We start from the raw sequence: 14,305 nt of genomic DNA on the forward strand, positions 1-14,305 counted from the left end.
ACTCATCGAAAAGTCACTTGATGTGCAGATCTGCCTTAGAAACGAGCTCCAAACCTTCAGCTCATCGCAGCATGACTTCTCACTGCTTTCACGACACCATAATAGTGCATGAAAGTACTTTTGCAGCATCTAATACTACAGTGTATTCATTGTTGGAATATATATATATATATAAGCCTGGATCTGAAGCACCAGCTGGGAGTCCCACCCACCTAGTTGTAAGAATAAAAAAGGCCACTTTATCCCAATTCCAGCATCTTCACACACACACACACACACACACACACACACACACACACACACACACCCATCCAGCATCGATAGCTTTGGAGGTAGCAATGTGTCTCTGTTACATGGCTGAGAAAAGGCTTTTACATACATTAATATTTAATTCTCAAATAATCCTCCAAAGGAGGTTTCACTGCTCCCATTTTATACATAAATGAACAGGAATTAAAAGGACTTAAGTAAATGCCCAAGTCAGCAGGATCAAGTACCAAAACCAAAGGTCTCCACCCATGTTCCATTATCATCTTATCTAAGGAACTTAAAAGAGGCTTAAAGCATTCTAAGACCCCGAGAAGCAGAACACATGGGCTCAGTCTCCAGCTGGCATCTACAACCACAGACAACTGAAGATCCCAGAAACCATTTCCTCATATACTAAAAAAATAAATAGCCAGGCACAGTGGCGCACACTTGTAATATCTGTGCTTGGAAGGCTGAGACAGGAGGATTGCACAGGTTCAAAGACAGCCTCAGATACTTAGTGAGGCTCTCAGCACCTTAGTGAGACCGTATTTCCAAATAAAATATAAAATAGGTCTGGGAGTATATTCCAGAGGCAGAAAGCCCCTGGGTTCCACCCCCAGTACCACCAAAAATGATTAAATAAATAAATATTAAAAAAAAAACTAGAGCGTTTGAGACAGGAGGATTACAGGTTTGAGGACTGCCTCAGCAAGTACTGAGACTCTCATCAACCTAGTAAGACCCTGTTTCGAAATAGAAATAAAATAGGGAGGGGGTGTAGCTTAGAAGTTAGAATGCCCTGGGTTCTATCCCCAGCACCACAAAAAAAAAAAAAAAAAAAGTTTTTCCCTTTCTTTACTTCCTCCTTTTCCTACTTCTTCCTCCTTCTACTTCCTCATATGGCTCCAAAATGTGCAAGATGCATCTATATTTTTAAAGAAAAAAAAACTAAAATTGTTTACAATGATAGCACTGGTATTCCAAGGGAGATTAGGTAGTCGTGATTTCTTATGCCCTTTAAGGGATCAATTTTTCAGTCAACTAAAAGAAAAGGAGAGCTGTAGCTCTCCTGGATAGTCCACAGAAAAGCACTGGCTTACCTGGAATAGGAAACAGTGAACATCACTTTTCAGAATCAGGTTTCTGGCAACCCATCTGACAACTAACCACTTCTGGGAAGAAAGGATGGTCACAGAAATGTTTCCCATAAAAATGTTCTTAAATTCACACTTAATTTACAAAGCACAAAAATATATAGACAAAATTATTGTTACCTGTTTCCTCAGCTGTGTCCCCTGAGTGTGTCACCTCGTTGGGTTCAATTATTCTTAGATTTCTCAGCTGAAAATCCTGGTAATTCGCCCTTAAAAAGAGAAGGAGCAGGAGAAAGTCACAGTTGCAGACTTTGACCACAGTAAACGTGGCAATGCTCATTCAGGGAAGACTTAGCAGTTTTCTTTAGTGAGTCAGAAGAACTCTCACCCCAGCACCAGTGGTGGAGTAAACATTTCAGATAAACTTGCAGGTGTAAAACATCACCTCAGTTCTAGCTGTCTCATGAATTCTCTTCAGCCACATCTCATCTTCTATATAACTATCATCCGCTATATAATTAAGAAGATTTCATTATCAGTGGCTATACTTTTCACTGCTACAAGTTCTATTTGGTTCTATTTCGTATTTGCCTATTTTTTTCTTCCTGGTGTCCTATTCTTGGACTCTGGCTTCTATTTCTTCTCTTAGCAATTTAATCATTCGGGGCCCTTATTTTATCATTCTTTTCAAACTTTTCATTCAGGAGAGCAATCCTGTGTTTGCTGATTGGCTGCCTCTGCCTCCTGGCAGCTTATTCCTGGCGTGCTTTGTAATCTTTTAAGAGCTCGTCTTCAGTAGAGAATGAGATGTGTCCTGGTTCACACAAACATGACTGTCACTGTTGTTTGCTTCTAGTCTAACTTGCACGTTCACTTCTTACAAGTTTCCTGTCCCCGTATAGGGGCAGTCTGATACCTTGGACTCCCAGTATACAGGTCTCTATCTGTGTTTGATAACCTTCCCAGGCTCAGCTTACAATGCACTATTTAAGCTTTAAGTTTCCCTTACATTTCAGGCACTTAAGATTTCTCTTTCTTTCAAGTTCACCCAGTCAAATATTTACTGAGAATCTTCCATAATCCAGGCCCTATCTAGACACAAGAGTGAGCAAAAGAGACAACACACCTGTCTGTAAGAGGGAGAGGTAGTGCAGTGAGAGACCGGCTAGGGGAGAGGTGTCTGCGAGACAAGACAATACACACACGTTCCACAGAGGGGGTGAGCAATGAAGCAAGGCAAGGGGGAGAGGTGTCTGAGAGACAAGGAAAGGGTGATTCGCTTCAGGGAGCCCGAGAAGGTCTCTCTGATGACAACTGACATTGTAACAGAGACCAAAAAAAGTGAGGAAATGTTCATTTCAAGGGAAAGAACACTGCAGCATAGGACAATAGCAAGGGCCATGTGGTAGAGGTATACCTGGTACAGCTGAGGAAAAGCAAGAAGGCGTGTGTGTGTGTGTGTGTGTGTGTGTGTGTGTGTGTGTGTGTGTGTACTGGAGTGTGCAAGTTGGGCTTGGGGGGCAAGTGGTTAAGAAGATGTGTGAGGCACTAAAGAACCTACTGTAGATCATAGAAAGAGTTTTAGATTTTTCTCAGCTATGAACCTAAAGTAATTTGGCCTCATTTAAGTGTCAGTAAAGACAGAGAACACATTAGCTCAGTCTATTACATGACCAGAACCAGAATACCAGACATTTTCACTAATTACTCCAGGCCTGCTTTCAAGTGGCTGCTTGGGTTCATGGGACAAAGTATGATGCAATTAACTGAAGGGAACCATACACTGTTCCACAAAAAAGTAAGATACCAGACGGGGGTATAGCTCTGTGGTAGAGCACTTCCCTGACAAGCATGAGACCCTAGGTTTGATCCCAAGCACTACCAAAAATAAATAAAAAGATATAGCCAGGCGTGGTGGCACACGCTCCTAATCCCAGCATTTAGGAGACTGAGACAGGAGGATCGTAGCTTGAGGACAGCCTCAGCTGCTTAGTGAGGCCCTTTGCAACTCAGTGAGACCCTGTTTCAAAATAAAGAATAAAAAAATAGGACTAGGGGTGTAGCTCAGAGGTAGAATGCCCCTGGGTTCCATCCCCAGTACCACAAAAAAAGACATTAAAATATCTCTTATAAATGCAAATACAGCAACAATATAAAAATTATCATATACCATTGTGAAGTAGATTTTATCCCAGGAGTATAAGGCTGGTTCAGCATATGCAAGTCAATTAATGTGACAACACACCACACAAAGGACAAAGAACAGAAACTACATGACCATCTCAAGAGACATGGGAAGCACCTGACAGAATCCAATGACCTTTAAAGATAAAAATATTCAACTAACTAGAAGAGAAATCCTCAAACTGACAAATGGTATTTAAAAAACTACAACTAACATCATCCTTAATGTTGGAAAACTGAATGATTACCCTATAAGCAAGAACAAGACAGGGATAACTACTCTTGTCACTTCTACTTAAGATTTTAGTAAAGGTTCTATCCAGGGCAACTAAGCAAGAAAATAAAGCAAAATACATCCAGATTAGAAAAGAAGTAAAACTCTATTTGTAAGTGGCATTACCATAAATACAGAAACCATAAAGAATTCACAAAAGAAAATAAATGAGTTCATTAAGAATGCAGGAAAAAGTGGGGCATGGTGGTGTATGCTTGTAATTCCAGTACTTGGAAGGCTGAAACAGGAGGATTGCGGGTTCAAAGGCAGCCTCAGCAGCTTAGTGAGGCTCTCAAAAACTTAGTGAGATCCTGAAAATATAAAATAGGTCTTAAGGTGTAGCTCAGTGGTAGAAGGCCCCTGGGTTCCATCCCCAGTACTACCAAAAAAAAAAAAAAAAAAAAAGCAGGAAAATAGGCATGTTGCAGTACACCTGTAATCCCAGTACTTGGGAGGCTGTGACAGTAAGATCTCAGGTTTAAAGTCAGCACATAGTAACTTAATGAGACCCAGCTGCAAAAATAAAAAATAGACAAGGGCCAGGGGCTATAGCTCTGTGGTGGAAGAATGCCCCTAGGTTCAATCTCCAGTACTACAAAAAGAAAGAAAGAAAGAAAGAAAGAAAGAAAGAAAGAAAGAAAGAAAGAAAGAAAGAAAGAAGGATATAAAATTACACAAAAATCTATTGCAAGACTTCCAGGAAGATGGCAACCGAGAAAAGTGGGGCTTAAGAGCCCCGCTAACAACCAATCTCCATTACCACAAAATCAGCGCCTTTCATAGCCAGAAAACACCATCACCAGAGAAACAAAAAAACCACCAGGCTCCAGAGAGAAAGCGGACTGAGAACAGAGCTCAGAGCCACAGAGGAGATACACGCGCCCGAGGACACGGCAGCAGTGCCATACTGCCGGCGGCAGCGGCGAACTCACCGGACGGCTACAGCAAGCCAAGGTGAGCCGCTGCGGGACAGCCAGGCGGGATCTTTCGGCGCAGAGAGCATTTAAAGCTCCCAGTGGCTGAGCTCAGCACACACTGCAGGGACTCAAAGTGGAACTCAAAACCAGAGAAGAAAAAATATGCCAGCCTCACGGCCGAGGGCGTGGCAGTGGTGTCATATTGCCACCGGCGGCAGCAGCAGTGAATTCACAGAGTCCAGTACAGCTACATCTGCGTACTCAAAAATAGTGAGTCAAATTGCGGGCCACAGAGGAGAAATCCCAGTACTGTACTGTACTGGGACTTGACCCAGTGAGGGAGTGGCGGTGGCAGAGATATCACACCATAGGAGAACGTGCAACCTGGCACCCCTCATAGTTTAAAGCAGCCTCTATCGACTCCCTGGGTCGGAGACTCTGTGATACAACCAAGTAAAGGAGTAGTGGGGTCTGAGATACTACAGACTCGAGATCCAGAGCACCTTAAGTGAAGTCATAGTGACCCAAGGGAAGAACCCAGAGAAGGCACAAACTTCCGAAATCATGGGAAAGAGGAATAACACTGGAGCAATGAATGCCCACAACCCCACAACATCAGAACCTGATAAAACAGATAATCAGAGATTTCTAGAAGATCAAATCAGGAAAATAACTGTAGAAATAATAGAGGTGCTTCGAAAAGAACTCAGAGAGAGCCAAAAAGAGATAAAGGATGCAATTAATGAAGTAAAGGCCTCAATTCAAAGCACAAACAACCGATTAGACCACATGGAGAACAGAATCTCGCTCTTAGAAGATGATCATTCCAAAAATGAACGCATAGTTTCTAATCTAGAAAAAAATATCCAACAGCAGGAATCTGACATTGAAGAAATATGGGCCCATTTTAAGAGAGCTAAACTAAGAATAATTGGAATAGAGGAGGGAAAAGAAAGTGAAACCAAAGGGATCAACAATCTCTTCAAGGAAGTAATAGCAGAAAATTTTCCAAACATAGAGCAAGAGGTTGATACACAGGTCCAGGAAACTTATAGAACTCCCTTTAGACAGGATCGGAGAAGAGGATCCCCACGCCACATAATTGTCAAAATGACCAATGTGGAAGCCAAGCAGAGAATCTTAAAGGCAACAAAAACAAAGGGCCAAGTGACATTCAGAGGCAAACCAATTAGAATCACTCCAGACTTCCCAAACCAAGTCATGAGAGCCAGAAACTTATAGAACTCCCTTTAGACAGGATCGGAGAAGAGGATCCCCACGCCACATAATTGTCAAAATGACCAATGTGGAAGCCAAGCAGAGAATCTTAAAGACAACAAAAACAAAGGGCCAAGTGACATTCAGAGGCAAACCAATTAGAATCACTCCAGACTTCCCAAACCAAGTCATGAGAGCCAGAAGGGCTTGGAGTAACATATTCCCAACTCTGAAAGAAAACAACTTCCAGCCAAAAATTTCCTACCCAGCAAAACTTTCTATCAAATTAGATGGAGAAATAAGAAGCTTCCATGACAAACAGAAACTGAAGGAATTTATGTCTTCAAAACCAGCACTAGAGAAAATACTCAAAGAGATTAACTACAAAGAAGAAATAGGTAACACACACCAGAACCAGAGAAACAAGATTTTCCATCCAACAGACAACTAAGATTGGTTATCTATGGAGATTCATTATTTATGTTAGTCTTTTACCTATCTCTAAATTGTATTGTTTGCCTTTATTGTTGTTAATTTTTAGGATTTCTAGTTGGAATATTAATATACCTTCAGATATAGCATTTGGAAACATTTTATCCAATTCTATTAGTAACTTTTAACTCTGTTTACATTGTCTTTGGATATATAATTTTTTTTATTTTTTTAGGGAGTTTGCATATTCTTTTGTTGCCTGTGCCATTGAAATCATATCCAAGAAATCACTGCCAATTTCAAAGTTGTGAGGTTTTATGACCCAGATTTTCTTCTAAAAGTTTATAGTCTTAAGATTTATATTTAGGTCTTTTATCTATTTTGAGTTAATACTTGTATGTGGGATTAGGTAAGGGTCCAATTTTATTCTTTTCCATGTAATTATTATTTTTCAACAATATTTAGTTAAAAGATTATTATTTCCACCACCAAAGGTTCGTGGAAACCTTGTCAAAAATAACTTGACAATATAGGGAAGAATTTAGCTCTAGGCTTGTATTTAACTCCAATGGTTTATATATCTGCCTTTAGAACAGTACTACACTGTTTCAATTATTGTAGCTTTATATGGTTTGAAATCAGAAAAAAATATATATTCTAGCTTTGTTCTTTTTCAAGATCGTTTTGGGTATCTATAATCCATATTCCATATTAGGATAGATTTTTTTCTGAAAAATAAATATATAAATATATGATAGTTTCACCTAAAAAAACAGAAAAAAAATATCCTCTGGTAAGAAAGAAAGCAAAAAGAAATATTGAAATGTTATCTTTAAGTCATCAAAAGCTTGGTATCAGACTAATGAAACTGTTATGTGAGATTATCATTTTTAATTTTGGATAAATTGCTATAATACTAGATGTCAACCACTAAGCCAAGCATGGGAAGGAGGGATGGGGAGAGAATGGGGTGGGGATCGGGTGGGGGCTAACTGGGTGATGTGTGCATATATGTCTACAAAAGTTTGTATCCCACTATGATGTATGAATACAGTGCACCAATAAAATAAAAATAAAAAATAAAATAAAATAAAATAAAAAAGTTAAAAAAAATCTATTGCATTTTCATGTCCTTGCAATGAATCAAAATATAAAATTAAGGCCAGGAGTGGTGGTGTGATTCCAGTACTTGGGAGGCTGAGATAAGAGAATAGCAGGTTGAGAGCCAATTTCAGCAACTTAGCAATACCCAGTTTCCAAATTAAAAAATAAGTAAATAAGGATGGGGATGTAACACATGTAGAATTCCCCTGGGTTCAATCCCCAGCACAACCCCCGCCAAAAAAAAAAATTACCTTAAGAAAAGTCCACTTACAATAGCATCAAAAATAATAAAATAATACATTTTAACAAAAGAAGTATAAGATGTATACTATCAAAGTAAAGATTGGTGAAATAAATAAGACCTAAATAAAAAGTGTCCCATGTTCAGCAACTGGGAGGTTTAATTTGTTGAAATGACAATATTCCCCAAATTAATCTATAGATTCAATACATCTGCTATAAAAATTCCAATTGCTTACTATGCAGAAATTGACAGGCAGATTCTAAAGTATGGAAATGCAAGGGACCTAGAATAATGAAAACAAACTTGAAAAATGAACAAAATCTTGAAAAAGAACTCACCCTTCCCAATTTCAAAACTAAATACATATGACCCAGTAATACCACTCCTGGGTATCTACCCAAAAGAATGGAAACCAAAGTACTAAAAGTAATACATGCATATCTATGATTACAGCTGCACAATTCACAATTGCCAAACTCCGAACCAGCCAAGATGTCCATTAAAACTATGGGATATGTACACAATGAAATTCTATTCAACCATAAAGAATATTTGTAGGGAAATGGATGAGAATGAAGAAAATTATGCTAAGTGAGATTAGTTAGTCACAAAAAGTGAAAAGTCAGATGTGCTCCCTAATATGCAGAAGCTAGAGAGAAAACAAGACATAGGAAGGACTCCAGATAAAGGAGAAACCTAAGATAAGTGAAGGTGATCTAACTGAGGAAGATGGGAGAGGGGATGAGGGAAACACCTCAATGGACATGGTATACATACACACACTTACCAAAGTCAATCACTGTGCTAAGCACAGGAAGAAGAAAAGAAGGAGGCAAAAGGGCAGGAGCTGGGGGAGGGATAAATAAGTGCTGTGTGTGCATGTATGCCTCTATCACACAACTTCATTACGATGTGTGATTGCAATGCACCAATTAAATAAAAAATAAATACAAAACTGCAATAATCAATACATTGTGCTACTGTATAGACCGATTTACCGATCGATAAAGTAGAATTAAAGAGTCCAAAACTTAACCCTCAAATTTGCTGTCAACTGATTTTTGACAAGGGTGCCAAGACTATTCAATAAGAAAAGAAGTCTCTTCAATAAGTGATATGGAATAACCAAATCATCTGTGAAAGAATTAAACTGAACCCACCTAATACCACATACAAAAATTACTCATAATGGATCACAGATATAAAAATAGAAGTTAAACTATAAAACTCTTAAAAGATAACATATATATAAATTTGTCTTTGACAATAATTTCTTAAGATACAAAATCAAAAACACTAGCAACAAAAGAATAGACACACCAGACTTCATCAAAATTTAAAAATTTGGCCAGGCATGGTGGTGCACGCTTGTAATCCCAGCATTTGGGAGACTGAGACAAGAGGATCACAGTTCGAGGACAGCCTCAGCTACTTAATGAGGCCCTTTTCAAAATATTGAGACCCTGTTTCAAAATAAAGAATAAAAAATAGGGCTGGGGGTGTAGCTCAGAGGTAGAATGCCCCTGGGTTCCATCTCCGGTATTGCAAAAAATTTTAAAAAAACAAAAAACAAAAAACAAAAAAGATCAAGAAAATGGAAATACAGCCCACATACTGAAAAATTATTTGCAAATGTAATCTAGTATATAGCCCATATAAGAAACTATTACAAGTCAACAAAAAAGACAACCTAATTTTTAAATTGGAAAATTATCTGAATAGACATTTCTCAACAAAGATAAATGGCCGAGAAACACTTGAAAAGATGTTCAGCATCATTAATCAAAGGAAGTGCAAATCCAAATCATAATAATACCACTTTACACCCACTAGGAAAGTAATACTCAAAAAGAAAATAACAAACATGGATAAAGATGTTGAAAATTAGAACCCTCAGACATTGCTGGTGAAAATATAAAATAGTGGTGTGGCTTTGAAAAAGTCTGATAGTTCCTTAAAAGATTAAACACAATCTTAAGCAATTCTACTCCTAGGTAACATACTCAATAAAACTGAAAACTCATAAAAACTAGTACATAGGGCTAGGGATATATCTCATAAAAACTAGTACATAGGGCTAGGGATATATCTCATAAAAACTAGTACACAGGGCTAGGGATATATCTCATAAAAACTAGTACACAGGGCTAGGGATATATCTCATAAAAACTAGTACACAGGGCTAAGGATATAACTCAATGTTAGAATACTTAGCTAGCACATGTAAGGGCCTGGGGTTCAATCCCTAGCAGTGCAGAAAAAAAAAGAAAAGAAAACCCACAAATGTTCCATAGCTCCAATCTTTGTCATAGCCAAAAAGTACAAACAACCCAAATGTTCATCCGCTTATGAATGGATAAGAGGTCTAACCATTCAATGGAATATTGTTTGGCAATAAAAAATCACACATACAACATAGGTGAACCCTGAAAAACATCACAGTAAGGGGGAAAAGCGTGTCAAAAAGGACTACATCATGTATGATTCCATTATATGCAATGTCCAAAATGAGCAAATCTATAGAGACAGAGTAGATTAGTGGTTGCCAAGGACTGAGAGGGGGTTGGGGAAATGAGGAGTGATTACTATGGGTACAAGGTTTATTTGAGGGATGATGTGAAAATGCCCTAAAAATTGACTGTGGTAATGGTGTACAACTTGGTGAATATACTAATAATTAATGAACTTTAACAGATGACTCATCATAAATAAATTATATTTCAATAAAGCTGTTATAAATTTAACAAAGATACCTCTTTTTCTTGGACAAGGCTAACATTCTCATCCAATTTCCCAAAACTTCATATGTAAGTTTACAAGATGGTAAGTGAAGGAAGTTAATCGCTCTCTCTGTCTGTCTGCAACTGGTCCCAGTGACTGGTTCAGACACAGGACTAGATAGGTAGGAGGAAGTTATCTAGGCAGTCCTACTCATTAAATTTACAGATACAAAGATAACTTACTATACCACTTGCCTAGTAGTTACAAAGGCAAGACCAGAGCCAGGTCAAATGTGCAGGCTCTAGCTCTCTTGATAAGTATCACCACCTCGACCTCCCTGTCTGGATCCCAAGAGCCACAGCTGACTCCTACCATTGCCCTGCTCTTGCCATACCTTGTTCTCTGGAGTCCAAAATTCATCCATCTTTCACTTACTTTGACACAACTGCAAGCCCTCTGTGGAAGCAAGACCATCACTAAAGACTAGAGCTAATGGAATGTACTTCAGAGACCATGTAACTCAACTCCCTCCTCTACACAAAGAAACTGAGATCAAATGACTTGCTTACAGCCTCACAGCTACTTAGGGAAAGCTAGAACCAAAAACCAGGCATCCCACTTCTGGCTCAGTGCCCCTGCCCTGCCCAGATTTCCTTCAGTCTACCCCTTCACCAAGTCAAGATGAGCCAGGAGGTAGGGAAGGGGAACAGAGCTGCAAAGCACTTCCTCCTCAGTCTTTGTACAAGGCAGTTGTGGCCAGAATTACTTTAAAAAAAAAAAAAAAAAGAACTGCACAATTTTTCTTCCTCTTTTTAAAAGAAATCCCAGCAGTCTTTTACATACCCACCTCTAACCCTACCCTCAGTCCGTGATGAGCACATCTAGTGCTCAAGGTAGGGTGAAACAAGGACCAACACGCGTAATCACACCCACTAAGAGGAGGCAAAGGTAAACTTAGGGTGAAGGAGCAGGCAATGCCATATTTGCCTTGCCTAATGAGAATGTTTCCATCTCAGTCCAAGGGGTTGGAATGAGGATCACCAGCTCATCCACAGAGTTCTGGGACCCAGGCCTGATGGATCCATCATCCATCCCCCTGACCATAATGACTTGTCCAAGGATAGACATAAGCTAACCAATTGAAAAATCAGTTCTGGCACTTCCGTTCCAACATTAGGAAAGAAGACTTTATTTCTACTGGGGCTGTCAGCCTAAAGCTCTCTTAACCTGTCATAAGAAAGTTGGGCCATGCATGGTGGTCCATGCTTGTAATCCCAGCATTTAGGAGGCTGAGACAGAAAGATGGTGGTTCAAGGACAGCCTCAGCTAATTAGTGAGGCCCTTTGCAACTCAGTGAGACCCTGTTTCAAAATAAAGAATAAAAAAATAGGGCTCGGGGTTGTAGCTCAGAGATAGAATGCCCCTGGGTTCCATCCCCAGTACCACCAAAAAGAGGAGGAGGAGGAGGAGGAGGAGGAGGAGGAGGAGGAGGAGGAGGAGGAGGGGAAGGAGGAGGACAGCCAGAGAATAAAATCAACTCTGAAGAAATCAGAGCCTTCCCTCTCAGCCCACTAGTTGATGTTGACTCTTCTGCCTATAAAATATCGTCATTCTATCAATCTAGCAGACCACCTTGGTCCTCTAAAAGGGTTCCTTTCAACCTAGGGCATAACTCACTATCCGTCTGCCTGAGTCACTTCTGGAACGTAACTTACAGAAAGCTCTTTGCGTGGAAGTTGACTGCACCCTCTCACCGTGCGGGTCTGGAACTCAGCTCACTCCTAACATTTGGCAAGGCCAAGCCCAATTCTGGGTCAAAGTGGGCCTGAGATGTTGACCACTGACTAACACAAGCACAAGCACAAGCTGTGCTATGAATGGGCAAGTAAGCCTGGCCATGCTGCCAAGTAAGTTCATTCAAGTCTCAGCTGCTTAGAGGGTGTGTGATGGACAAAAAAGTTTGAATTCTGTGGATGGACAAAAGAAAGTTTGAATTCTGGCTTTTTTGTACTTTAATGGCTCCCACTGGACTCCCACCTTTATTAGTTACCCTGATTAGTGTACCCTGGTGGTGGAGGAGAATAAACAAAAATATGTTTAATTTGAGGCTTGGGGTGGAGGAATTATCCTTCTGACCTCCCTGTGCCCAAGGTGAATCAGACCACTGGTGGGATTTTTCTGAAGGTTAGGTCAAAGTATTCCCTAATGCAGCCTCAGAGGCCATTTGGGTGGGGAGGGCCCCGCGGATGCCTCTCTTTGTGGCAGTGAAGATCCATGAAGGGAAAGGCAGGTATCAGATTTGTCGGGGTTGTAATCTGAAGATGGGATTACCAGGAAGGAGAGGAGGGCTGGGGCTCGCGCACCTCCAGGTACCGGGAAGGATCTAAGAGGGGCCAACTTCCTGCAACAGCGGGGCCTCCCCGCGGGGCAGGGGCACCGGCGACGGCCACCGTTCCCCGCCCCGGCCCAGTGTAGCGGGTACATTCGTCCCGGGACGGGCTTGGGCTGGTCCGGGGTGCCCGAGGCCCGGCCGGAAACGCATCGGATCCTGCCCGGCGGCATGGCTCGGTCCCCGGGCTCCCGCTCCGGGACTCGGGGCGGCTCGGGCCCTCGCCGGACTGCGGCAGGCCCGCCGCTCCTCACCCGCTGGGCCCGGTCCACCTGCGGAGCGCGACGCGCGCGTCGGGCCAGGGCGGCCGCAGGTTGCCCGGACGCCGGCTCGCCGGCAGAGTCCCCTCACCTTACTCGCGGTGGCTTTCTGGAGGCTGCCATTCGGCGGTGACGTGCCGCGGCCCACGTCAGGAGGGCGCCGACCAGCTGATCACCCGCGGAAAGGCAGGAAGGAGGGAGGCGCGCGCGCGGCCGGCCACGCCCCTCTGTGACGTCTGCGCCTGGCCACGCCCACACGCAGGCCACGCCCGCCGCCGGCTGGCGCTGCGCGTTGTCGTGCGAGCGGGTCCTGCGTTTGCACTCGCTTACCCCGCGGCTTTCTGGTACAAGGGCGCCATGCCTCGGCGCTTCCTCTTTGCTGTTTATTTTTCTTGCCATTCCCCAAAGGGGAAAGAGAAGGGCTTTGCCGGCCGAAGTTCCTGCCGTACCAAATCAGGGATGTCCTCGCCTTTAGGAAAGAAGGGACTCTGGTAGAATCTCAACAGGGCCCTCGAGGCTGTAGGGCAGGGTCTTACCTCCTGAGGCTTTAGAGATGTCCCCAACGTTTTTTCTGCAGAGGTTCAAAATCTAGGCCCCTTAACGTGTCCAAATGGAGCTCCTAATCCAATACAGCAAAACAAAATGGTTTCCTCCAGCCTTCGCTATCTCAATCAAGGGCTACCCTCCATGCTCTAAGGCCAGCATTCCCCTCTGTTTAAAGGCAAAAGTCATGGAGTCGTCCCACCCTATGTTTGGTCTGCCAGGAAATCCTTTTGAACCTGTCTTCAAAATAGATCCCTAATCCCACCGCTTCTCACTCCCTCCATCTTATGCCTCTGTTGTGCATAGCTACTGCCTCCTCTGCGTGCATACACCTGTGTGCCCTTGCACAGTCTAGTCTGAGCAAGCGGCCAGACCAGCCCTTCAAAGCCTGCGATTAGGGATCAAGTGACTCCTCTGCTCTGCACATACCAAGGAGGTCCCCTTTTAAATCACTCCAGATGAAAACTCTTCCTGATCTGCCTCTGACTGTATGTCTGTGCCCATCTTACTTGATCCCTCCACTCCAGCTGAACTGGCCTCCCTCTCTTCCTAAAAAAGCCAGACACACTCATGCACTTCCTTCTGCGTTGACGTTAGTGAGACCCTAATACAAATAGATTCTGCTTCTGCTGCCTGCAAGAACTCCAGGTTCTAGTTAATATTCCAAAAGCAC

At 42.0% G+C, this 14,305-nt stretch overlaps 1 protein-coding gene across 3 annotated transcripts in view; it reads right to left on the bottom strand.

Annotated features, from left to right (window-relative positions):
- Positions 1-13,212, bottom strand: part of XPNPEP1 (X-prolyl aminopeptidase 1) — a gene marked incomplete at both ends in the record, with an annotated part of 52,811 nt that extends 39,599 nt beyond the window's left edge. For all 3 annotated transcript variants that reach the window (XM_080694696.1, XM_080694697.1, XM_080694695.1), the window contains 2 exons: positions 1,527-1,615; positions 13,181-13,212. In XM_080694696.1, the coding sequence (XP_080550822.1) occupies positions 1,527-1,615; positions 13,181-13,212 (121 nt within the window). The remainder of the gene's footprint in view (positions 1-1,526; positions 1,616-13,180) is intronic.
- Positions 13,213-14,305: the final 1,093 nt, after the last annotated feature.

This window comes from Muscardinus avellanarius (assembly GCF_963383645.1).
Source record: "Muscardinus avellanarius genome assembly, chromosome: 4".
Taxonomy (NCBI): Eukaryota; Metazoa; Chordata; class Mammalia; order Rodentia; family Gliridae; genus Muscardinus; species Muscardinus avellanarius.